Source organism: Excalfactoria chinensis, chromosome 2, assembly GCF_039878825.1.
Source record: "Excalfactoria chinensis isolate bCotChi1 chromosome 2, bCotChi1.hap2, whole genome shotgun sequence".
In the NCBI taxonomy this organism is placed as follows: domain Eukaryota; kingdom Metazoa; phylum Chordata; class Aves; order Galliformes; family Phasianidae; genus Excalfactoria; species Excalfactoria chinensis.
Genome location: NC_092826.1, coordinates 70,062,939 through 70,088,043, shown reverse-complemented (window position 1 = coordinate 70,088,043; position 25,105 = coordinate 70,062,939). Strand labels below are relative to the sequence as shown.

The 25,105-nt window shown below is 37.9% G+C and overlaps 1 protein-coding gene across 1 annotated transcript in view; it reads left to right on the top strand.

Annotated features, from left to right (window-relative positions):
* The window catches only part of RETREG1 (reticulophagy regulator 1), a 61,793-nt gene that overhangs the window by 32,464 nt on the left and 4,224 nt on the right, over positions 1 to 25,105 (top strand). The window contains exons 4-8 of the mRNA XM_072329301.1: positions 17,844 to 17,970; positions 19,312 to 19,396; positions 19,942 to 20,079; positions 21,900 to 21,964; positions 22,832 to 22,958. Of these exons, the coding sequence (XP_072185402.1) occupies positions 17,844 to 17,970; positions 19,312 to 19,396; positions 19,942 to 20,079; positions 21,900 to 21,964; positions 22,832 to 22,958 (542 nt within the window). The remainder of the gene's footprint in view (positions 1 to 17,843; positions 17,971 to 19,311; positions 19,397 to 19,941; positions 20,080 to 21,899; positions 21,965 to 22,831; positions 22,959 to 25,105) is intronic.

The following is a 25,105-nucleotide window of genomic DNA, read 5'->3' as shown; positions in this document are numbered from 1 at the left end:
ACCTTACAGAGCGCATCTAAGGAAGGACCACAAAAAGGATCCAAGGGATGGAACACCTCTCCTATGAGGATAGGCTGAGAGAGCTGGGGTTGTTCAGCCTGAAGAACAGAAGGCTCCAGGGAGACCTGAGACTGGTCTAAAGGGGGACTTTAAGAAAGAAGAGACAGACTTATTAACAGGGTCTGTTGTGATAGGACAAGGGGAAATGATTGCAGAGAAGGAAAAAGTTTTTCATAATAAGGGTGATGAGGTACTGGAACAGGTTGTGTAGAGAAGTGGAAGCCCTGTCCCTGGAAATATTTAAGGTCAGGCTTCATCGGGATCTGAGCAACCTGATCTAGATGTAGGTCATTGTTTGTTGCAGGAGAGTTGGACTAGATGGTCTTTAAGGGTTCCTTCTGACTCAATTCTGTGATTCAATACTGTTCAATTTTCAGTTGGATTTAGATAGAAAAGATGGGGATAGGTATCATCCAGCATATTTGGATGTTTAAAATACGTGAAAATCGGGTGTGCATTTCAAATTGATGAAATACTTTTTGTGGGTGTATATAAATGCATAAATGTACATTAATCCTAAACATGCCTTCAGATTCTTGCTGAAAATAATACCAGCATAAACTGTATACAAAAGTAAAAAGCTAGACTTCTCATTTCTTCTGGAAATCTGATCTAAACTGTATTCTTTTTGTAATTTTATTTTTGCTTTGAGTCAGTTGAGGTTTTTTTTTTAGGTTCTTGAGGATACAGTACAATGTTCATTATTTTCCATCAGCTTTTTTAGAGAAGAGACTCACTCGCAGCTGAATAATTAGAGCAGGGTTGTACACTGAAAGCACTATCTCACTGTCCTTACAGATGAGGAGAGACACAGAAAGCATCAGGGATTGCATCTAGTTCAAGAGCTGGTGGGCCAATTGAAGCATGACTAAAATATCTGTAGGCTTACAGTCCGTGTGAGATACTGCCAGATTGTCCCCTTCACACTCCATGTGGATAGCATACTGTCTTTCACTCACCAGCTGAAGCCCTTGAGCATGTCCAGTATGTAAAATAGTGTATCCCACAGCATTTTTGATGCTCTCGGCTACTCGGTAAGGCTACTTTCTTGTCCCTGACAAAGACATATACTCATATACTTACTTTCTTCTCTTGATGATAACTTCCTTTGAAGTATTTGGTTTCTATCTGTAAAAGGTAAATTTCCCAATTTGGTGAGGCCATTTACTTGATGATCACAATCTACATTCAGTCCACATCAAAGACAAGAACATAATGTCTAGGAATCATGGATCAATTGTTATGTCAGTCTAGCATCAGATCTATGTTCCAGCACATCTCTGGGCTATCTTACTAGGCATAGGCAAACAGAACAGTTACCAGTTATCAAGAAGGTACTGAGGAACGTCTACATGAAGTTTATTTACTTAAAAAAACAAGTTCATGTAGATGAACAGAAGTAACGATTGATTGTTAAACTTATCCAAATAAGATAAAAAAGACTGTTTACTTTGGAAAGCTGTGTGTAAAAATATCGTAATCAAGATGGACAGAGTTTGAGGAACAACTCACAAAAAGGGTAAAAATATGCTGATCAGTGTAATCAGCAAATGTAGTAAGCTCAGTAGTCCTATTAACACATCAGGAGCAGAATATCTTCCAGAGACACTTTTTTCGTGTCAGTAGATGATCAAGTAGAAAAGGAAAATTCATATTTGGCCATTGCAGAAGAACTACATGGATTTTCTGTTTGTGTTCACCATGGAGGTAATTTCCATAACAGTGACCTTCTTTAAGGGGGTATACAACAAGTTGCATCCTCAGAAGATGGTAGTCAAATATAATAAAAAATAACAAATACAGTTATGGCTCTGAAGGAGTTCCAAAATGAAGCAGTTGAACCACCAGCTTTACTATATAATTTTGGCACAGGGACATTAGTGGTTACATGCAATTTAAAAGAAAAATCTAAAAAAAAGTTTATAGGGGGCACCTAGAGGGAGTTGTGGTCTGTACAGGGCAAATGTGGAATATGGAAAGAAATAAACCAAAACAAAAAGACAATTGGTTAAATATAACACTTTTGAGGAAAGACAGATCTTTTAGAAAAGGGAAATCATGCTTCTCAACTCTTTGAAGTATAAAAACAAGGGAATTTATGTGAAGAGATGACTGATAAAGTCAAAAAAGCAGCTGTAAGGGAAGAAATTATTCTAAATTCCTAAAGAAAATTATTAACAAAAATGTTAAATTAGCAATTGAAAAAATAAAATAAAATGGAGCTGTTATGAAAGGTATGGAGACAAAGAACAAAAATACATAGAAAAAAAAAAATCCCCCAAAATGCTGTATGTGAGAACTGAGACATAGCAAGGCCAGGATGGAGACTGCTAAGAGGAGCAGGGATTAATCACATTGGGTGATGCCTCAGACATGGCAAAAAGAACTTAAAGGAACATGGAGGACTGAGCAAAGTCCTGTGCATTTCAGAAACCTGTAGTATTAGCTGCAACTAAACAAGGAAATAAGAACCTCCCTAAAAACACCCATGGATAGGGAAGGAAGAACTTCCTCCTCAGTTCTGTTCTCTCTGTTCACCTGAGTTTTCCATGCTGAAAAAGTTTTAAAATGATTTTTAACTATTCTCATACCAGCTCGCTTCCAGACAACTCCACCTCATAACTCTGCAGTTGTAGAGCTGTAGAGCCAAAGAGTATGGCTAAGGGTCTGTAAAAATGCACTTAATAAGTGTGAAAAGCTGATGAGAGATTGCTGTCCTCTATCCGTTCTTGTACATGTTCTTAGAAGTCATTTGAAGCCAGTGTCGGCTAGTTCAGAACAGACAAAATAGGGTGATTCTTTGAAAAGCATGTAAGTAAAGTGCAGAAGTCCTTGTTGCATGACTGTACAAAATACTACCTATGAAAACCTACTGAGGAGAGTTAAAAATCCAGTCCTTGCAGCTGACTCGGGAGTCTCTTGAGCCATGAGGCAGAGTCTAGAAGAACATATTGAGAAGGTAGAAATGTGTTTTTTCCCTGAGCTGCAGTTTTATACTTACCTGAAAATGCCAGATAGCCTTCAGCCAGATTCAGTGCCATACTTTTGTTCACCTGCTGTTATCCCATCCAAGTGTACTGGAAGTTGTTTATCTCATGCAGTTATGAAATAGTTTGGAGCCCTATCAGGTGGAGGCCTCCAGCCTGGTAAGTGCGTGCTCTCATTCCCTTAGGTATGGAATACTTAAGACTAATCAAAAATTGGTGTTGAATTTTCCAGATAGTTGTCTTTGTGAACCTTAGTAAAATAATTCAGTGTTGTTACAGTGGAGCAAATTGCATATTCACATGTTCTAAAGTCTGACTTGCAAAAGCATTGAGCGCTGAACTTGGTAGAAATTAGTCTGTGAGTATTCACATGTTTTATTAATGCTCTGCTTTCAAAGTAACCGACCCTTGTCATCTTGGTTAGGTACTCACGTAGTAGACACTTCTGAACCTAATATTCCATCAGTAAATAAGTAAGGTGATAATATCCTCCTCTCCTCACTGATGACATGTGAAGAGTTCCAAGGAATCATAAAAGTAAATTATGAACCAGCAGCATGTCCTGGCAGCCCAAAGGGCCAACTATACCCTGAGGTGCAGCAGGCCCAGCACTGCCAGCTGAGTAAGGGGAGGGGTTCTCCCCTCTGCTCTGTGCTGTGCAGCCTCACCTCCAGCACTGTGTGCAGGGTGGGTGCCACAGTATAGGAAGGACATAAAACTATGAGTGAGCGTCCAAAAGAGGGCTATGAGGATGAGGAAGGGCCTAGATGGAAAGATGTAGGAGGAGCAGCTGGGACTCCTGGGGTTGCTTAGTGCAAAGCAGAGGAGCTGAGGGGAGGCTTGATGGCGGCTGCAGCTCCTCACAGGGAGCAGAGGGGCAGCTGCTCTATGTGACAGTGACAGGGCCCAAGGGAATGGCATGGAGCTGTGCCAGGGGAGGGGCAGCTGGGGGTGAGGGAAAGGGTCTGCACCACAGGGCAGTGGGCACAGCCCCAAGAGCAGGAGTTCAAAGATCGTTTGGACAATGCTGTCAGGCTGGTCTGGTTTTTGGGTGGTCCTGTGTGGAGCCTGGAGTTGGACTGCTTATGGGTCCTTATGGGTTCCTATGATACTTATACTGTCATGGTGAGCTGGGAAAACTATCAGTTATCAGAGCATGACAAAAAACTGAACAGTCCACAGTAGTACTTTAGCAGTATGGTTTGCAGCAAGTTCCAATACAGAAATATAGGAGTAGACATAATACTGAAATCTCTTCAGCCTATGGCAGGTCAGCAAATGTATTAAAAGTAGGTGGTGCCATAGTAAAATGTATGTGGCTATGTAGAACTGTATCCTAATGCATGCAAAAGAGAGAAATTAAAGTTGCACAAGGGGGCTTAGTTTTGCTTTCACTTTCAGTGCTACATTTATGTTTCGAGCTTTTGCTTTTGTATGTTTGCAGATTTCATTTATTTGTTTTGATTCTTTACCTACTTGGCAAACATCAGAATTTTGATCTGAAAGTAAAAGTGTCACAGATAAGATTTTTACTAAAGAAGATTTAGAATTGAGCGGTTCTGTTGTTTTGGGTTAATCTAGAAGGAACTATGGCTGTAATTAGCTCTACATAGAAGTAGGAAAAAAAAGAAAGGGTGATAGAATAAGTGGATATAGTTTACGATGGAATGTCTCTATTGAGTATAACAGGACTTCTATTAATATTTTTGTAGTGAAAAAAATAATTTTAAATATAAAATAAGGTAAAACATATTTATATTTAAATGCAATCAAGAAGTAGGACTTCATTCCTGGTTTTATTCTCCCTCCTTCCTGTTTAAAGTTCGGTACTATTAACCTGTTAAGTATGTGTCTTAAAAAGACTGAGGAAAGGTGTGGATGGGTTTAGGAAAAGGAGAAAAGAACTATGGAGAATTCCAGAGAAGAGTAAAATATATTCACAAACACCTGGTGTCCTTGAGATCATTTTGTTAATTTGGATACTTGCATAGTAAATATAAGTCACAGTGTTGAAAGTAATGGATTTCTCGTTGTGTTGTTTTGGAAATTTTTGCAGTTTTTATCTAGATCTTTTGGTTTGAAGCATTTTATATTAAAGTAAGAAGGAAGGGTATAGTCCTTCGTAATTTCAAAAGGTAAGCAACTTTCCACTGAGTACTGCATGACTTGCAGTGCATCAAGTACAGCATACCAAATGGAGGATACTGGCTGGTTGATTTTTAATCTGGCATACCTTTTGTTCCAGCTTTGTTTTTCTCACGTTTCCAGGGCAGTTCTTATTGCCTCACACAGGGCAAGCAGGTCTAGTCTCGCTAAGCTTCCTTATAGGACAAGAAAGATTTCTGTGTGAAGATCTTTGGATGTAATAATTGTTTGAAGTTATATGAAGAACAGGTCAAGCTGTTTAATGGAATAAGCAAGCCATGTGAAGGAGCAGCACTGAACAACACCATTATGTGATCCCCGGAGTCTTGGGCTGATGAAGCTACAATGCTTCATCAGCACAGATAAGGTGGCTGGGGTGTTGAAATTTAATAGAAATGTAGCTGGTGCAGATGGAGTGACAGAATCCTTGCCATGCACACAGCTGAAAGCAATACGAGGAAGGTGATTTTGTCAGCTCAGCTTAGGTTGTTCACAAGGGATTTGGAGGTATTTTGGCAGAAAACCTCCTCCTGCTGGCATACCTTTCTTTATTTGAGGGCCGTGAGTATAATTTGCTTGTATCCCCATGACAGTCTGTTTGTGGCAGGCAAGCTTGGAATCAGAACTTAAAAGTAATGCAATTAATAGTTACTGAAAAGTTGTCTTCCTATACCTTATTTGAAAACAACGGCTAAGTTTGTATTTCATTTGTGATTTAGTCAGTGGAGCAAAATTGTGGCCCGCACTTTGTGGGGAATAAAATTGGAACTTTTTCCAGTTACAGCAAGCTCTTTATTTTTATACTTTTAAAGATTATTACTTTCTAAAGTCGAGTGCCACCTAGCTTTGTATAAGTTTGGTTTATGTTCACTTGCTCCTAAGCAAGTGGGAGACACTGAGGAAGGGTGTCAGTGGAAGGAGAAAAATAAGATGCAATAACTGGGTAGTGATTCTCTCTCACATGACCAGAAGAAAAAAAAATGTTGTGCTCTTGGCTGTGCCTGCTACTAAACACCCTGTCATAGTGTGCGAGGTGAGTCACAACTTGTTTATTTATAGCACTGGCCAATCAACGCAGAACGCTCTGAAATTCATTCAAGACAAGCAGACACTTAGGATGTGTTGTAAACATTTGCTCTGTGAGCAAGGAGCACTTTTCTCCGCAGCAAACAGAGCAGTTTCCTGGTTTGGTGCTTCTAAAACACAAAGCAGACTAGAAGACCCTTACCTGGATTATCTAGATTGGTTGAGAGAGAGACATAATTTCTTTTTATGTCTGAAATGCCAGACAGTGAGGACCTGGGACAAGATGAAAGGTACTGTAAATGATTCTGATGGCCTTTTCATACAGTGTGCCTGCTATTAATCTCTGTGAAGTCCTTTGTTTGCATACTAGGTCAAACATTAGTTTGCTGTGTGTTAGTTTGCTGTGTGTTATAACAGATCACCCAACTCTTGAGTGTTTTGCCTGTAATGCTAATCTAATGTTTCATGAAAGAGAAGGATGAAATCTTAATGTCTGTGTAGTGGTTAAATTGTATATCCCTTGTATAATTCTTAAACTAAGGCTAAATGGAGTGAAATACTGGGTGATTTCGACATGTCACTTTTCCCAACACTGGGACAGCTTACAAGTCTCAAAATGTCAGAGAGGCAAATAGTTTATGTGCAGCCACGTACTGACGGAACCATAATTCATTACTGTGAGATAGGGCACTGTGTCCCTCTGAGGTATGTCAGTCATTTCAAAGTTGAATTTTTATCTTAAAATTAGTTATGGGAACCAACAAGCAGGACAAGAAGAAATGTAGATGGACCTAAAACTTAAGAGCAAATTAATGAATACGGTTGTTACAAATGTGTACTAACACATTCCTATGGAAATTAATGTGCTAAATATATTCAGCTAAATAGATTTTAAAACAGATATTTCTGAAGCAAATATTATTGAAGTTTGGCTACAACAGACTTTATGATTTAGGTTTCTTTAAGTCCAAACTGTCTTTCCCTAGTTCTGGTTTTCACTTTCTTCATGCTGCATAAAATGTTGGCTTCAAAACAGTGCTCAAAAATATTTGATACCAAAGAGAAAAAAAAGTTATATATTTAATAGACATTTTTTAGAGGATCTTATATAAATGGGCAAATCTAAGAAATTATAGAGATCAGAAGAGAACATTCTTCTATAGCTTGGGATTCAGCCTCTGTTTCTTATATTTAAATTTAAGCATTGTGGATGTTTTTCCAATATGTACGTGAATGCATCATTGGAAGATGGGTGAACAACTTTCTGGATGCCTGTAGTAGATGAGCACATACAGACATTGTCGCCTAACTGGATGAGTGTGGGTGAATGGATCCCCAGTGGTATAATTGGGTCTCTGCAAGGGTGGGGTCACCTACACATTTCCGTTTGCAGGGATCTAGGTTGTGCCCTATATATGGCATAGATTATAAGTAATTGTAGCACTGGGGAGCACGTTTTTTTCCTTTTTAATGAAATGTTGACTAAATATGTGATACCTACGGAAGTGTTAATTGCCATTCATTAAAAACTGTTTAGCTGAATCTCCAGCTTATTCAATTATATATTTTTCAATATAAGAAAATAGCAAGATGCATGACACATTGAAGGAAAAAAACAACAGAGGATTCAAGTCATATTCTCTTTATTTTTATTTTTTATTTTATTTTGGATCAGTTTTATAAAGGATTTGCATTATGTCCTCCTTTGGAAATATTTAATTGAATACAAGATGGGAGGAAATGTTAGCAGCTGAGAAAAATAATATCATAATTTTGATTAAAAAAAAATAATGCAGTATTTATCAGCATACAAGAGGATGCAGTTCTATGCAAAGCATGCACACTCTGCCATATAGAACTACTTCTGTTCACAATTCTTTCTCCATAAAGACTTGGAACTGGTTTTCACAGTTAAGTAAGAGGTGATATTAGGCCCAAACCTCTAAGACTTCTTATCCTATGAATCACAGCTTTTTTATTAATCAAAAAAGACAAACATTTCTTAAGCAATAACTTGAAAAAGAATGATAATAGGGCCTGCTCTTCCTATTTATCGTTTCTGCAACCACCACTATATGAGTTGATCCTGATTCTAGTCTCCCATCCTTCTGTGGCTTTGCTGTTCAGCAGCATGGTTCAGCTTTGGTAATAAATAAGATACATCTCACGATCTGTTTTACATGTTTGGTAATGGTATTTTGTGGAGGTGAGAATATTTTGGTCCATGTTAAACAGAAGGGAATAAGAGGAAGATCTGTTGGAACTGTACTAGAGTAGTATGAGAATCATACTATAGCAGTGCATTTTAGGGTTGCGGAATGAGAGCTATTAAATACACAGATACACAGATACAGATAATGTAATTTTGAGGGTGCAAAGAATCAAAGCTGATGGTCTGTTTAAAAAAGGAGAACGCTTGTATTTGTGTAGAAACTGTAGAATGAGCTTTGTTCACTGATTGGTTTCCGCTTACTGCAGTCTTTGTATTCCTCAAATACAACTGAATACTTCATACGTCTTCTCCCCTCTCAGATCATGTCCCACATTAAAAAATATTGTGTCGCCAGAGTATTTTATGGACATTGTCATTCAAGGTGTGGCACTGGTCAATAGTCTGTTAGTCATACTGTGAAACTAGATAACATAATAACTGAAGGAATGTATGCAGAAATATATATAAATGCTTCTTAGGAGGGATAGTAAAAGGCGTAAGAGTTGTGAAGATCAGGTATCCACTTCTGCTTTGTTTTTTCTGTGCGATCCCAGGTCATAGCAGGTGAAAAACAGTGAGCAAGGATGTAGTCAAAGGTCAAGGACTGAAGTAGTTAAGATAACAACAGTATTTTCCCCATTGCATGCGAAAGTTGCAGCATTTTTTTAAAAAACAACAGCATAAAAAATGACAGCTCATGAGGAATCTAATGATGGCCAAGAATGTATTAAAGGCACTGTGAATACAGTTCTTCAGGCATGTGCTGAAGTGTAACTAACTGCATTAGAGCAATGTCTTTGTTGCTCTAATTGCTATTATGTGCTCATTATCAAAAAGGATGGCGCTCTAAACTGCTGAAACCTCTGCTGACTTGGATAAAAAAGGGCTGTGTTGTTTTGACCTGTATTTTAAACCAGTTGTTTTTTGAACTGTAATCTCAATGCATGACTTCTGTCACTGTACGCTTGTGACTCAGGAAAAATGGAGATCTGGTTTAAAGTCAAATCTATGTGTTATTTAATGAGTGATTTGTAACCACGTAAGAGTAGTTGTGTCTTCTGCTAATATTAACTAGAAAAGTGAAAAGTATTTGATATTGCTTTAATTATTGAACTTGCTGCACAAATGTAGGCAGTGAGTGGTTAGGAGCTCTCAGTAATGCATCCAAGCAAACAGCCACTGGATCATTGGAGTCAAATGAAAACAGAATGACATTCTTCATAGAGTTAAAACCACCTTGTGATATCATCTGAAAAAGTCATGATGATGCTTTTGCAAATTTAAAAGTATTCTTTGTTTGGCAGTTGAAAATGCAGTTTTCCTTTCTCACACAGCTGCTCTGCAAGTCAAGGAGTTCTCAGCTCATCTTTCCTAGCTGTTTGACTTTGAGAGGCCTCGAAGTAGAAGTATCTCAGCTAAAGAATGTGGAGGCTGAAGGAAGAAAATGAGTTGAGTTTGTGAAAAGGGTTAAAAGAATTCACTTTGAGGAGAGAAAAACAAATGAAGAATTGCCTCCAGCAACTTGGTAGAGTTATGTAAAGTTCAGCAAACAGAACTTTATGCTTCTGTTGACAGAAACAAAACTTCCTTACTTTTGTAAACAAAAATAGTGCAATAAAAATACCTCTTTAAATCACTGGTTTCTATTACAAATGCGAGGCTGACCTGGAAGATCCCAGCCCTTGTACTCTTCTGCTAAAAATGCAGCAGCCCACAAAGAATAGTAATAGCATTATAGCTTCTACTAAATAGAAAGCGAGTCTGTAATAGTATTTATGTGACTCTTGAAAGAGTCATTTTCATACAAAAAGCATCTGAAGAGTCTGTGCTGATTTAGCAAATCATGACTTTGAACTAACAGCACTTGACCGTCAGCTTACGTTTCACATTCTGGATGACCTCAAACTGGAGTAGCCGGTATTCTTCTCAGGAGGGCTGGGTGAGAGTAGTGTGGGCCAAAGGAAGTGCTTCCCGTCAGAGCTGACCTGTCACTTTGCTGAGGAGAGTCAGCATAGAGAAGCTGCACAGGGGAATGCCCCACATGTTAGTAGGAGTGTATTTGCTAATCTAGCTGGACATTCAGCAAAAAACAACAACACTTAGGAGGCTCTGCTGTGTTGAAGAATGCTGGGCTCGCCAGTTTGTATCTGATCATTAAAAAAGGACAATATAGCTCCTTGACAACACTTTCTAACACAACCGATGTTATAATTGAATGTAGAAGATAAATGCATCCTCTCTAAATAAAATCTTGGTAATCATCTGTCTTTTATTTTATTTTTTTTTCCTCCGGCAGCCTCTAAGACAAGATGAATTTCCTTATCCCTTTATAGAGTGTGTTTTTATAATGATAGTAGTGCTTTCTTTTTCAGATAAGTTTTTCTTGACGAGCGAAACAGAGGGGAAAAAAAAGATCTTTATTTATGGGATCGGTATGGCAGCACAGTGGTGACAAGTTGTTCCCACGTGTGCTGAAGAGAACAAATGCTGTCACGACTTCAGTTTAACACGCTGTGCAGGAAGCTGATAGACACAGGGATGAAAGGTTGCATATATTTTATTTTGTTGACAGTCACATGTGTTGACCAGTCTGCTGTGCAGGCCGCTGAGAAAAGCACATCCAAGCTTATCACATGCTGGTCATTTAAACATACTCACAGTACAGCAATATTACCAAGAATAGAAATAAAAGGGGACGTGCTGTTACTGAAAGCTGTGAAATAAGGCTTTTATAAAGCTGCTTTTGGTACACATCCCCTTCAATAATAATAATTATAATAACAACAGCTATCAGTAAAAAGCACAAATTTCATGTGTCAGCAGAAGACTCATGAATGTTCAGAATAGTTTTAAAGTTTGAGTGTCAGTGTTGCATGCTGCTGAATTAATCTAGGTCTTAGAAATGATGTATTTGAACAACAAGAGAGATGGCAATGAACGATTTTTTGGATTGGGAAGTGTTGGTGTTACTCTTAAAGGCTGATTTTTTTTAAAATGAAAATATAATTTTGTACATTTTAAAGATTCCAAGCATGCCTAATCCTTAGTAGTGAAAGGATGTTCAGTGTGGTTGCTTAAAGGCTATATCTGCCACGTTATCACATCACACCAAGCCTTTGCAGTGTTTATAGATTGGCAGTGAGAAATAAAGTGCATACGGACATCTGCAAGCTGGTGAGATTTCTCTAAGAAATACAGACCTTGTAACAAAAAGTTTTAGGACAAAGGTTGTCAGGGAAGTGTGAGAAGCGGTGTATTTCCAGATGCTTGCTGAATTCCTCATTCTTTTAATTACAGAAGTAACTCTTCCACAGATCTCTTTTAAGAAAGTAGAACTTTACATGGTGTCCCAATGATTCATTTAAATTGCAAGTTTTGTTGACTGTGTCATAGCCACATGACACAGCAATAATTATTTCAGTATACTTAACTATTGCATAGGATCCAGAAGCGGCACAGATTAAAACACAGCTCTGCATAATCACCTTTGGAACTAGCCATATTGGTCATTAGGATGCTATGCAGTGAGTTCAGTGGTATTTGCTATTATGTCTTTCCATACAGTGCACATAGCATCCACAGACTGGGTATATTGTATGACACTAATGCCCATCAGTATTGCTGTGTTTTCAGCCACAATGCTTCAGTATCCTCGGTTCTCAATTCCACTTACTTGTAAGTTGCATTTCTTCTACTGTTATATATTTTGGAGAGCGAAGGATGGTTCTTTTCATTTTGAGTATACAGTCATCTGAAAGTTAAACTGTGGGGCCAGAGAGGCACATTTAAGGATTTTTCACAAACATTATCTAAATACCGCTGAATATCCATTATCTCCGTCCCTGAATAATTTAGAAGACAATTTTTAAATACATTTTTGAAACAGGTGTATGCTGGGTATGGAATGTTTGTTTCGAAGAAAGGGAACTGCATCACTGTAGTCTTTCCCTTTTGCACTGCGGTGGTTCCTTTCTTCCCAGGAGAGAACTGTGAAAGCCCTGAGAAAATAAACCTTCCTGATCCAGTTTTGCTCACAGTTTATACAATTGATCTAATTTGCTCGAGTTTTATACTAAACTCCTGGTTACCTTTGAGGTTTGACCTTAAATATCATGTCCCGTATAGCATTTTACCAGATGTTTATGCTCTGATATGACACTAAATGCTCCTTAGAATTGGATTTCTATGAGCTCTAGATAGAAGTTTTTAAAAATGCCAAATACAGAATAGCCTTGTTACCTACATTTTGATTTACGTATCTGTGGTAATTTAACTTCGAGCTCTTCCACCCTGGGAAGCGGATTGTGAGTTCCACTTAAAATTAGAGTCTGCACAGGTTTGAAGTGTGTGCGTTTACAGCAGGGGAACGAGGCAGGTTTGGAAGCACTATAATTATCGACTTCTCTGTTTATGTAGTTGCAATCCTTCAGTTGCTACATCACGGTCTGCTCTGTGCCCCCTGCAGTTCCAAGTAGTGCGTATACGTGGATATATACAAAACCATGTACACATAATTAAGAAAAATCCAGCACATCACGAAGAGATGTTGGAACCAGTAACATGAGAGCTGATGACCTTTCTGAGAGAAATGTGATGGGGCTTTGCTCGAACAGATGTCTAGATACAAACTGAGAGTATGACACCATCAGTCATATTTAGAGAATGTAATGCCAGTGACTCTTCTGGCCAGTGTTTGTGACTGTGATGGATTGAAGCATCTGGGGAGGGAGGGTGTGTTTTTGTACAGCTACTGGGAAACAGTTTATATACTTGCTCCATTTTAGAAATGATGTAGTAGCTAGAAGGATATGAGTAATTCGTTTTCTCTCTGAATGTCTTCAGTTTTACTGACGGTTCAGGAATAGGATTGTAGTGTAAGTCAGGAGAGTATAAAATGTTCCTCTTTCCAAATGGTACACAAAAACTGAAGCAGTTCAGACACAGCTGGCTGTTTACATCCTCAAAGAGGCGCTTTGGAACCTTGGAATTATAAAATCTATTTTGACAGGAAGGACAGGGTTCATGTTTTAAGTCATTCAATAAAGTACTGTAAGTAACATTATGCTGGAATACTTTCTTGGGTTGGAAGGGACCTCAAGGATCATGAATCTCCAACCCCCCTGCCACAGACAGAGCCACCAACATCCACATTTAATACTAGACCAGGCTGCCCAGGGTCCCATCCAACCTGGCCCTGAACACCTCAAGGGATGGGGCATCCACAACCTCCCTAGGCAGCCTGTTCCAGCACCTTGCCACTCTCATAGTAAAGAACTTCCCCCTAACATCCAACCTAAATCTTCCCTCCTTCAACTTAAAACCATTTCCCCTTGTCCTGCTGGGATCTACCCTTGTAAAGAGTTGACTCCCTTCCTGTTTGTAGGCTCCCTTTAGGTACTGAAGGCTGCAATTAGGTTACCCTGCAGACTTCTCCAGGCTGAACAAGCCCAGCTCCCTCAGCCTATCTGTAGGGGAGGTGCTCCAGCTCTCTTTGTGGCCCTCCTCTGGACCCTCTCCAACAGCTCCTTGTCTTTCCCATACTGGGGGCTCAAGACCTGGATGCAGTACTCCAGATGGGGCCTCACAAGAGCAGAGCAGAGAGGGACAATCACCTCTGTGTCCCTGCTGGCCACCCTTCGGATGGAGCCCAGGATACCATTTGCTTTCTGAGCTGCAAGAGTGCACTGCTGCAAGAGCACGCTTCTGATCTGATGTAGGTTTAGTCTTTATCTGTTTCTACTGGAGCATTCAGGAAGCTTTATACCTTTGTATATATACAAATATACATTGCATCCGTATCTTTCCATCTCACTCCCCCAGGACCTCTGCTGCGATCCCTTAGTTTCACCCTCTGACCTCTGGTGTGCACTGCCACCCACATTGGTCCAAAGAACAAGGGACCACAGAGTCAAATGTTGCCAAGGCTGACAACTGATGGAAGATGTAAGCAAAAAGACGCATACTGTGCATGACTGTTGAACTGAAGAAGATCAATAAGCCAACTTTCTTACAGTTCTAGTTGCCCAAGATCAGTACAAGCTTATAAAGAGTCCCTTGGTGTTCCTCAAAGAATAAAAATGTGTGGACATAGCAGAACAGACAGAGATTTCTCTTAATGCTACAAGAAACTGCCAAATATGTGGAGCAAGCTTAGTAGTAGGTTTGTAATGCTTAGACGTAAACTTCAGCTGTACAAGTGTCTTGCTGTGCTTGGTTTCTTTGTCAGTGCACCCCGAGCTGAGCACAGACACGGGCATCTGGCAGAACATTGTATCTGCACTGCAGCTCACACCTTCATCTTCTCAGTCTGGTAAAAGAGGGAAGTGGTAGCAATCAAGAGAAGCAACACCAGATAACTTTCCTCACATGTGATATTGTTCAGTATAACTTGTGTATTCTAATTGTTACTGTTGTTCTCTTAGTGCCTTGTAGTGTCTCCTCCTCAGTGATCTATATTGTCTTTATATTGGTGGTTAGTATACATGAAGATACTCAGAATTATTATTGCAGCTAATGCCTTCCCTTTTTTCTTTTTTAGTTTATGCAGTTATGACATTAGTAAACTAACTGCCTACAGTTGTCCTGTGTATTTCAAAGCTCTATTTTGAGAGCAGACATCAGTCCTACCCACTTCATCTCTTCCATTAAGTCCCACTTTAATTGCCAACAGTTTTAAATAAAGGATAGAGCAAAGTGTATGAAATGATTTTGTAGTTCGTAATACTGTCACAATAGTAGTTTTCAATACTAGAATAAACAGGCAAGTCTTAAAATGCAGATTAACGCTGTGTTACAAAAGCTGGAAGCATTGTTTCTATAAGGAGAACAGCCTATCTATAGAATACTGTTCTCATAAGACAGAATTGTAGCATAGCAATTTGCGCAGGTCTCCAGCCATCAGTAAGGATGGACATTGAAAGCAGTACTGTGGATGAGCTGAGAACACAAAGTTCTGTGCTACTAACATTCCTGATTGCTCCTGCTGTGTTTCTGCCAAATCCTCCCTGAGTAATTGAATGCCTTTCTATGTCCTCTGTCAGAGGCAAATGCCTGCATGCAGTGTCCTGCGTGGTTGGCAAATGTGTTTTCTCAGTCTTGCAGAAGTCACCTCATCTGAGACACAGGACTCTCACCCTACAATCTTCAGATACACTATTTAAAATGGTTTGGTTTTCTTAAAGGGAAATAGCTCTCTCTCCAAATATTCTGTAACATGAGAGGTAATCACATCACTGCAATACAATAGTAAATACTGTACTATGATAAGTACTAGAATAACACCGGAATGGGACAACAGTTTTGATTTTAAACTTTGACTGGGTTTTACACTGTGGCAAAAAAAAATGAGTTCTTCTAAAAGCTGTGTTCTTTGTTTTCACTATGCATACTATAGTTTGAATGTGACTCCCTCTTCTTTAATAGTGTGTATGTTCAGTTTTAAATCGTTCCCAAACCTTACCCTGACACACATGGTGCTGTATCACCACCTCGTGGTGAACTTGCTTTGCAGTAGTTAAATAGAGGCAGAGGGAAACGTTGCCCGTGTGTGTAAACAGATGCTTTGACAAAAATTCTTCCTGACTTGTATAGAAAAATGATGCTATCTAGACCACGTATTTCAAAATAGGAGAAGATGTTTAATCTCTGTTATATCTGCAAAGCTGGTTCAAAGAAATCAAAAAGCCCACAGTGCAACAGAAAACAGAATCGTAGAATTACCCAGGTTGGAAAAGACCTTGAAGATCATCAAGTCCAACCGCAGCCTAACCAGTACCCCATCTCTAAAAAAACCTCTGCTAAATCATATCCCTGAGTACCACATCCAAACGGCTCTTAAACACATCCAGGGATGGCGATTCAACCACCTCCCTGGGGAGCCTATTCCAGTACCTAACCACCTTTTCTGTAATAGAATCATAGAATTACCCAGGTTGGAAAAGATACGTAACGTGCTCATGTAAAATAAGAGTGAATGTCATGTGGAAGCAGGAAGAAGGCTTATTTCTGGCTTACAACTAAGTATGTAAAAGTTCACAAATTTAAGTGCAGACAATGGATGGACTAAACTGTACAATTCACCAGAGGCCTGCAGCCCTCTTATCCTGCATATTTAGGAGACTGCTTTTTTAAGACAAACTGAAAAGATATAAATAGGGGTTTTTTTCACTGGAAAATAAAGTGAAATACATGCTTCTGCATATATTTAGCAAGCATGCGAATGGCTTTGTTATTAATCTGTGACCAGAAATCTGAAGCAACAGTGTAATCTGCCTCATTCAGGACACTTGATCATTGTAACAGCCATCCCTTCTGTGCTGGGTTAGCATCTTGCCTGCTCCCAAAACTGTCTGAAAGAAGCAGCATAGAACTTCAGCTCTTCTAGGAGAAAGCTTATCTTTTTAGGAAACATCAGCATATTTCTTGTGATGCAGTGCAGTTGTACGTATAACTTTGAAGCACATCACTCCTTGAATTCCTCTCCATTTGCCTTCAACCGTTATCTCCTTGGTTTTCTAAGTAAATTCATTGGTCTTGCTGGTAAGAGCTGTATCATCACAGCTTTTGCTTTATAGATTAAAAAATAAATAAAAAATAACATGAGGGAGCAATGTTTTTTAGACATTCTTTTTTAACCTTGGGGTTGTGGGTTCCTGCAGGTTTGTGAACTCATTCCAAGGGATCTGTAAAATACAAGGAGACAAAGAAGCCTGTGTTGGCAGGGATCCATCTATCTTCTGAAAAATGTTAGGCGTTAAGTAAATGAAAATGCCAGTAAGTCTGTCATATATGGGAACAAAACTCACAAAATAACTGGCCTATGAGGCTTAGCAGACTACAGGCAGCAGTGCTGTTGTATGTGTGTATTCACTCTGAGAGTTTAGTGGAAGCTGTTGGTAATAGGTGAATGGTTGGACTGGATGATATTTTAGGTCTTTTCCAACCTTGGTAATTCTATGATTCTATGATTCTAAAAACACAAGCATATGTTCAAATACTAGGAAATCTCCATAGCTTTCCTTATACCAAGAAGTGAGCGATACTAACAAGTTCATGTTCCAAAATACAATAGATGGTAAATAAGAATGAACATAAATCATAGCTAATGAAGTATGACACAACAGTAGTAGGCTGTGTGTGCGTCCTGTAGAGGGGCTAGGCAAAAGCAGCCAATCGAATAACTTCCTGCTGAGAAAAGTTAAAATTCTTATGAACTGTTACAGCTTGTACAGTATGTAAAGAAAAAATGTCTGTAAAATATGTTTAGCCTGAAGCATCTGATGGATAACTAAAGGCTGTATCTTTTCAACATGGTTAGTTTGGAAGCCAGTAGGGCTTCACATATTTTCAGCAAACTTCAGTATTCATAAGAGCTACAACTAAAGTTGTTGTGTATTTGTGTTCATTTTACTCAGCTGGGAAGTCATCAGTTCCAGGCAAGACTACAGACCCAGAATAAATCAGTGCCTTTCAGAAGCACTGATGAATTTATTTGTATTTCTTCAAGAAATGTCCCACTTCAAGGAACAAAACCCTGGCAAGGTAAGCACCACCAAGTTAAGAGTGATGACTTGATACTGTTTGGTACAAAGGTGAGATATATATATTAAAAAAAAAGTAAATATCACAAAGAAATCAAAATGCATATTATGATAAATTCAGTCATGAGTTTCTCCTAAGTGCTACCTGTATGCAGAACATGGGTAGATGGGTGATCCGTGATGAAAGGTATCCGTGGTAGAGTTTATTAGCAACGAATTCCTGCCTTTTTAGCTGCTGGAACCTCACCAGTCATTCTATGGAAGATTTAAAACATTGCTATTTTATAAAACCTACAAGAAGCAATCAGTCAATCAATCAATAAATAGCTGCACCATTCAAAAACATACGTGTATGGGTTTTTTTCCTAAATAACTATAGTTTGCAGAAAGGGCTGTATCATATGTTTTATATGTTAAAAGAGAATTCTTCATATTTTATTGTGATAATTTTTCTTCTGTACAACTTTAGGCATTTGTTGCTTTTTTATTCTGGATAAACTGAGCTGTAGAATGCAGTTCATGAAGAAGCAAGAGTAGCGTTTATTCTTTCCAAAGAGGAAGAGGATGATTATGTAGTTCTAGTCCAATTTGAAGCAGCATTCTTTTTCAAAGAAAAAAAGTAAATAAATGTAGCGGCATGTAGTAACAATAGCACTGGGAAAATGTAGATTTCACTTTTACATTTTTATTACTAGACATAAAAATGTAGAAGATTGGGGTATTTCTTTTCTTCTCTTTTGATCGCAATTAAAAATGCTACAGGATTCTTCCTGAAAGCCCTTAGGAATAAGCAAATTGGAAACACGTAGTACTACGCAAGAATTTTAGGAGTTCAGACTGAGAATACCAGTGAACAGGAGGATCAAATGCATTTCAAAGGTATATGAATTACAAAAACACATGCAAAAAAATTATATGACTAGGATGATAAGGTGATGTTTCAAAGAAAAGAAGTTGGAGTATACTGAGGTAAGGAAATGCAGTATCGGTACACACAGTACTGTAATGTTGCCCTGTACTAATGTGACAGAGTAGCGATATCCTTAAGATAGGTCTAACCCTCATTTAGAAAAGTTGATTTTGACAGCATGTTTTCCTTTCTTTTTCCTGACTTCGTTTTCTGAGCCATAAAGCTATTTTGCAGTTTAATTGTAAGCACATTAGCGTAGATGCTGCGTGCAAAATTTCTTGGAATGAGCAATTTTGTTGCAGTTCAACTCAAAAGCAAATGAATTTTTGCTGTAAACTTTCAACAGATCAGTTCTGTACTTTTTCCTTGCTAAATGATATAAATATTTATTAAAATGGAAATACTAATGGCCAATTTTCATATCTTTGTCAGTTTTGCCTACTAGTCTGCAGTGTGTGTACATTTTTCACTGTCTTGGGAAGTTACATTCCTGGAGTTGTCCTCTCCTATGTCTTGCGTAAGTATGGTCTCTTTTCCAGTCACAGTTTATGTATGTGGTTTGTTCATTATTCGGTCTCTGTATGGAGAGTGTGTTTTATTTATAGTTATACATATGTGCATATATACACCTGTATATATGCATACATAGATGTACATTCTGACAAATGTCATTTGCTCTTTGGAAGACAGCTTACAAGCTTTTTCAGCTTGTTGATTCTGACATAATGTTGCATAGCCATGTATCTCAGATAGCGATGTCAAAGTCAGACTAAATCAAGGTGATGACAAACGTTACAGTGATCATAAATTGTCCCTTGCTGGAACTAAGAATGATGTTATTGGTATGCATACCATGGTATTGTTTTGTGGTGAGTAGGAGTGGCTCCCAGAAAACAGATTTCTTAAGAGTTTGTCCGACAGAGGCATTTCAAGGTGGGCTATCTTATGCAAAATTAATTATATAGTGTAGAATTAATAATACAATGCATTGTTTAATCTTTATTTATTAACGTTTTATAAAGCAATATTTCAGTGCATTTTTTCTTTCTGTCTTTATCACAGTATTGTGTGCCTTTTTATGTCCTTTCCTCAAGTGCAATGAATTTGGACAGAAATTGTGCAACAAAGTTAAGTCAGTTCTGATGAAACTGGATTTTGGGATAGTGGAATACATCAACCAGAAGAAGAAAGAGAGATCTGGTGAGTAACTAAGTGCAGTCCCAAATAATGCATTTCTGTATGCAGATTCCACCTTATTCACCTTGCAAGCGGTTTGACTTGTCCTGTGAAGCCAAATGTAAAGGTGTTTCTTACTTCGAACCTGGCTGTCATTAGCTTAATGAATGGTAATGTATGTCAAACGACTGGGTATAGTGACAAAAAAAAGAAAAAAAAAAGATTTAATGGAAAGAAGCAAGGCAAGATTGATGGTTCTCTTTGCATGTGATTAGCTGTACTGCTTGCAGATTTTAAGAAATAAAGCCTACTGGATGTAAAGTATGAAACGTCTATTTCTATTTAGATAAGGCAAACTCATCCAGGAGAGAGAATCACTCACGAACACAAAACTGTACATCACAGGATTTTTACTAAGAGATTGAGCTCTGTTCTAGCATCTATATCTGCCTTGTTTTACTCCTTGCAACAACAAGAAAAAAAAGATGTTTTATTCCCCAAATACTCAGTAAGCATTTAAGAATTATAGTAGGCCATTAGCTTGAAGTTATTCAAAGCTTTTAGTCAGACCAGGGAGAAGTCAGCTTAAAACAAAAGCTCACCTATCTCAGTTGAAATCCTTATAACCTCAAAAACCTTCAGATTTTAAGTTATAAAGTAAATTTGGGAAAAATACTTTAAGTGAATGAGGTTATCTTAGGTTTGTTTTTGCAAGCACTGATTGTGATCATTAAAACTTCATAGTTGTAGTCATTGTTTGCAGGTAGCCTAGCCTTTTTAGTCAGCATTATATCAGTAGATTTCATGTCTGCTTTAAAATGTATTTCTTACAGCAGTTAATCATATAATTTCCTGTTCCTAAAAAGAGTGAGAGGAACCATCTGCATTTTTTGTTTTTCTCGCAAGTAGTGAAATAGTTGGTGGAAATAAGGAGTAATGCACTGAATTGTTTCTTTCATGCATTGTTCCACCTTGTTCTAGTTTTAAGTGATTAGGCTGTTTCATAAATTTCATAAGTCGGTGCTGGAAAAATGGGCCAGTTCAGAGTTGTTCTTTCCTGCCTGGCATCCTGGAGGCTAATTTAAGCAAGACAGTCTTTGCTTAACCACTTGCCTTCAGCTCATCAGTTCACACATCCTCGTACTGGCACAAGAGAAGAAGAAGCAAGTTGCAAAAACAGTCAACCAACAATATCATGACTGTGATTTCTAGTGATACTGGCTTATATTAATTTAACATATTCACCAAGTTATTCTCAGACAGAGAGGTGAAAATTGTGTTTCTGTTCATCTGCCAGGAGCAACATTCTGCCAGACATCAGAGGATGCTTCTTATGCATGTCTGCATAGAAATGTTATGGATGTGAAGTAACTGGGGGTGGGGGGGAATGAATACTTCATGCAGTTATCCAGAAAACTGTATGTTTTCAGGTAAAAGTAATGCAACGTGCTGGCATAACTACACTGCCTATTTTAACAGTATGCTGCAATTGCACCTTGTACTGGCAGCATAGTTTAAAAGATGAATATATATTACTGAGGACACATTATGTTAACGTGACCCAACAGAAGCTTCTGAAAGAAGAGCAGTACGGGTAAATAAATGTGTTTGAATGCATTTCAGAGCAGCATTCTCTCTCCTGCCTTTTCTGCTGCACAATATATTTTAAAAGATATCTAGCCTTTTACTCAGCCTTTTTTCTCACCTCCATAGCATATTACATAAACAGTACCTATATCAACAGGTGACAGTTTGCTGTACTACCTAAATTGTCTCATAGAGAGCACACACAGAGCCTGGAACTCCATTGTCATGAGTAAGATAATTTCTTCTTTTTCTTTCAGAAGCAGCAAAAACAAAAGCCACAGAAGATGACAGTGAATTAGACATATCAGCCCTGTGTCCTAAGGTGACTTTTTCAGTTTAAAATCTATATAGATAATATCTAGACTACTATCTAGATCAGTGTGTTTATTTTGTATTGGCCGTAGAATGATAAGACTAGAATTTCATAGCAAGGGCAGCTGTTTGTATTTGCAGAAGTGAAGTTGCAGCTAACTTCTTCAAATTGAAATATAAAAGAGAAATGCATAGAAATTCTACATAATTTGTCGAATACTTGTTCAATCACTTGTCTGATCATTTACAATAATAGTATAAATCAGTATATTATCAACAGATATCTTTCCAAGTATGTATGAGAACACCCTAATACCTCCTTTTTCTCTTAATGTGTATGACAGACAACTTTTCCATTATAACTGGAACATCAGTTGTTGAAAAAAGCAATTAGATTTCTAGAAATTCTGATGCAGTATTGGATCAGTCTTGCAAAGAGCCTGACTTTGATAGTCATCACCTTGAAGGAGTCTTAATATTCTCAAATATATATATATATAATAGGATAAAAAGTTCTAGCAGACATAATTGAACACTGTTAAATTCTTAAAGGATAATGAGTTAATATTTGGATAATGGATAGTGGATAATGTTTTTGTTTTGATTTGATGCATTTCTTTATGCATATGTTGATTTCATTACTGTAAGATATTACATTAAGAATGAGTAATTGGAATTTCCTATGCTTTAGCTGAATATTGTCGTGAATTAAGAAGAGGGATGATTCATTTCTGTGTCTCCTGTAATATTATTTTAATATTTCTACCACTAAAACTTAAATAGGAGACCATGTATAGTGCTGTGATATGCAGTATACTTCTTTTTCAGTATCTAAACATTGGCTTTCTGTAGTGTGAATGTTTGAATTTATACGTAGGTTAGCCCTGCAGTTGTTGCCAAAGAGCTGTCAGTGTCTGACACAGATGTATCAGAAGTATCTTGGACCGATAATGGGACCTTTAACTTATCCGAGGGGTATTCTCCACAGACAGACACATCTGATGGTATGTATGTAACAGCTTCGTCTATTTTATCAGCAAATTGCAATCTTGTAAATTACCTGAAAGCTATTAGAGATTTTGAGAATAAAAGTGTCTGGCCTTTTTTTGGTTTGTTTTCTTTTGTTTGCTTATTTGTTTGTTTTTCAATACTGAATTTAAATTTCATTCCATTGTTTATTTTGGGTGCACCTTCTGTAAGCTATCTTCATCTTAAAAATAATGAAGTACGTTGCTAAGTATCTAAATATATAAGTAGCAGTGAGTAAAACAGATGCATCCAAATATGTGTCAGATCTCTTCTACCAGAACTATTGAGCAAGTAAACATTTTAAGTTAGTATCAGTTCTATTAGGAAAGAAGTGTGTACTTTGAATGGCTAAACAGCCAGTTAAAGACATCCAGTCACGAGCCTAAATGAGTCATCAAGACCAAGACTAGGAAGAGATCCTCAAGCATTTGGTCTTCATCTTGTCTGGAACTTGAAGCACATGCTTTTTACAGACCAAGCATTCAGTTGTACTGAGCCTGAATAAATACCAAGAACAACAGTAGTTTGGTGTAAACTTTTGTGTGGATTTGTTGCTCTGCTGATCTTACACCCTTCTTCTAAGAAGTTCACTGAAAATGCCAAGCAGGGTGATATTACACATCCACATTATAAAGGCCAAATTATTAACGTAAATTATTTTGTTAATATTTCAAGTTGTAAATGGCCTTAATGCATGATCATAGAATTGTGAATTGGAATGTCTTCAAAGTTGCTTCCTGTCTCATTGCCCCCAGCTAGTACTGCTGTGTTGGTTATTCCATCCCAATAGCAAGACTGCATAATTCTGGACTTCATAACATTCCCTTTCAGCCCATTCATTTCTACAGCATGATGAGGTTTCTCATCTCCAGAATATTAACTGCATCTGCCCCAGAGCCATTTCTTTCTTTCCATCAACTTGCTGAGAGTGTGCTCCAACCCACCATCATGGTCATTAATAAAAACTTTGAACATTGCTGGCTGCAGTACCTTTCAGAGGCAGTACCACTAACTGGCATCCAGTTGGATTTTGTATCACTAGTCAAAGCCCCGTAAGCCTTATGGTTGAGCCAATTTTCCATGCACCAAGCAGTTCACCTACCCAGTTCACTCACCAATTGTGCCATACGGAAATGTGGGAGAGTGTGTTGTAGGCCTTGCTAAATGAAAAATAAACAACATCCACTCTTCTTCCCTGCGGAGCACTTCAGCAGACTGGACATGCACACAAACATGAGACCAGATGGGATGAATCCAAAGTCTGGCACATTTCTTCTCAAAGCTCTGTGCATTTGAGCTGCCACTTTACATGCAACATAGCCCTTCCTCATGACCTTTCCAGCCTCCTTTTCCCAAAGGAAATGAAGAAAATGATGTCTCAGAGTTTTAGAATTCATTTCCTTAGCCCTTATGAAAGCTCATATTGCTTGTTTGATTGTTGAAGTAAGTTCAAATTGAATAGTTTTTTCCTTACTTATTCAAATGTTGCTGAGTAGGACTGGATCAAAGTGTTCCCTTATGCTCACTCAGGTATATTCCACAGACCATGTATTGTAGTCAGTATGTTTTACACATTTCTAAATACATGCTATTAAAGCAGTCATTAAAATATTATTTTTTACTAGTTTGCATTCTGTTTTTATCCACTTGAATACATGAAACTCTACCGGTCATCTGTAGTTTCTATTTTCTGTTCCCTATTTAGCACAAGCACTGGACATGAAAGCAAAAAACTACAAATGAAGACTTCACATTGTTTTATCATCTTTGTTTAAACATGCTATTAAAAGTTCATTACACTTTTAAAAGAGTTATTGAAAATCTGTAATTTTTAATCTATAAATTTGTAATTTACATATATTGTAATTTATATGTATTTGAAGAAGACTTTAAAGACTAGTTGCATTATAATTGCTAGGACTTCAGGTGTTTGTTGTATTTAGAACTGGCTGTGATGAAGATTTGCATGGGTTGTTTCATATGCAGCTAGATACCACTTTAAAAAGGAATATTCTTCAAATAATATTGAAAGGAGTTGTTCTCAAGCAGTTTTCCAAATCTCCACATAAATATTGCAGAATGACTTTAGGCAGAAAATTTTAATGTTGTGGGCTCGCTGAAA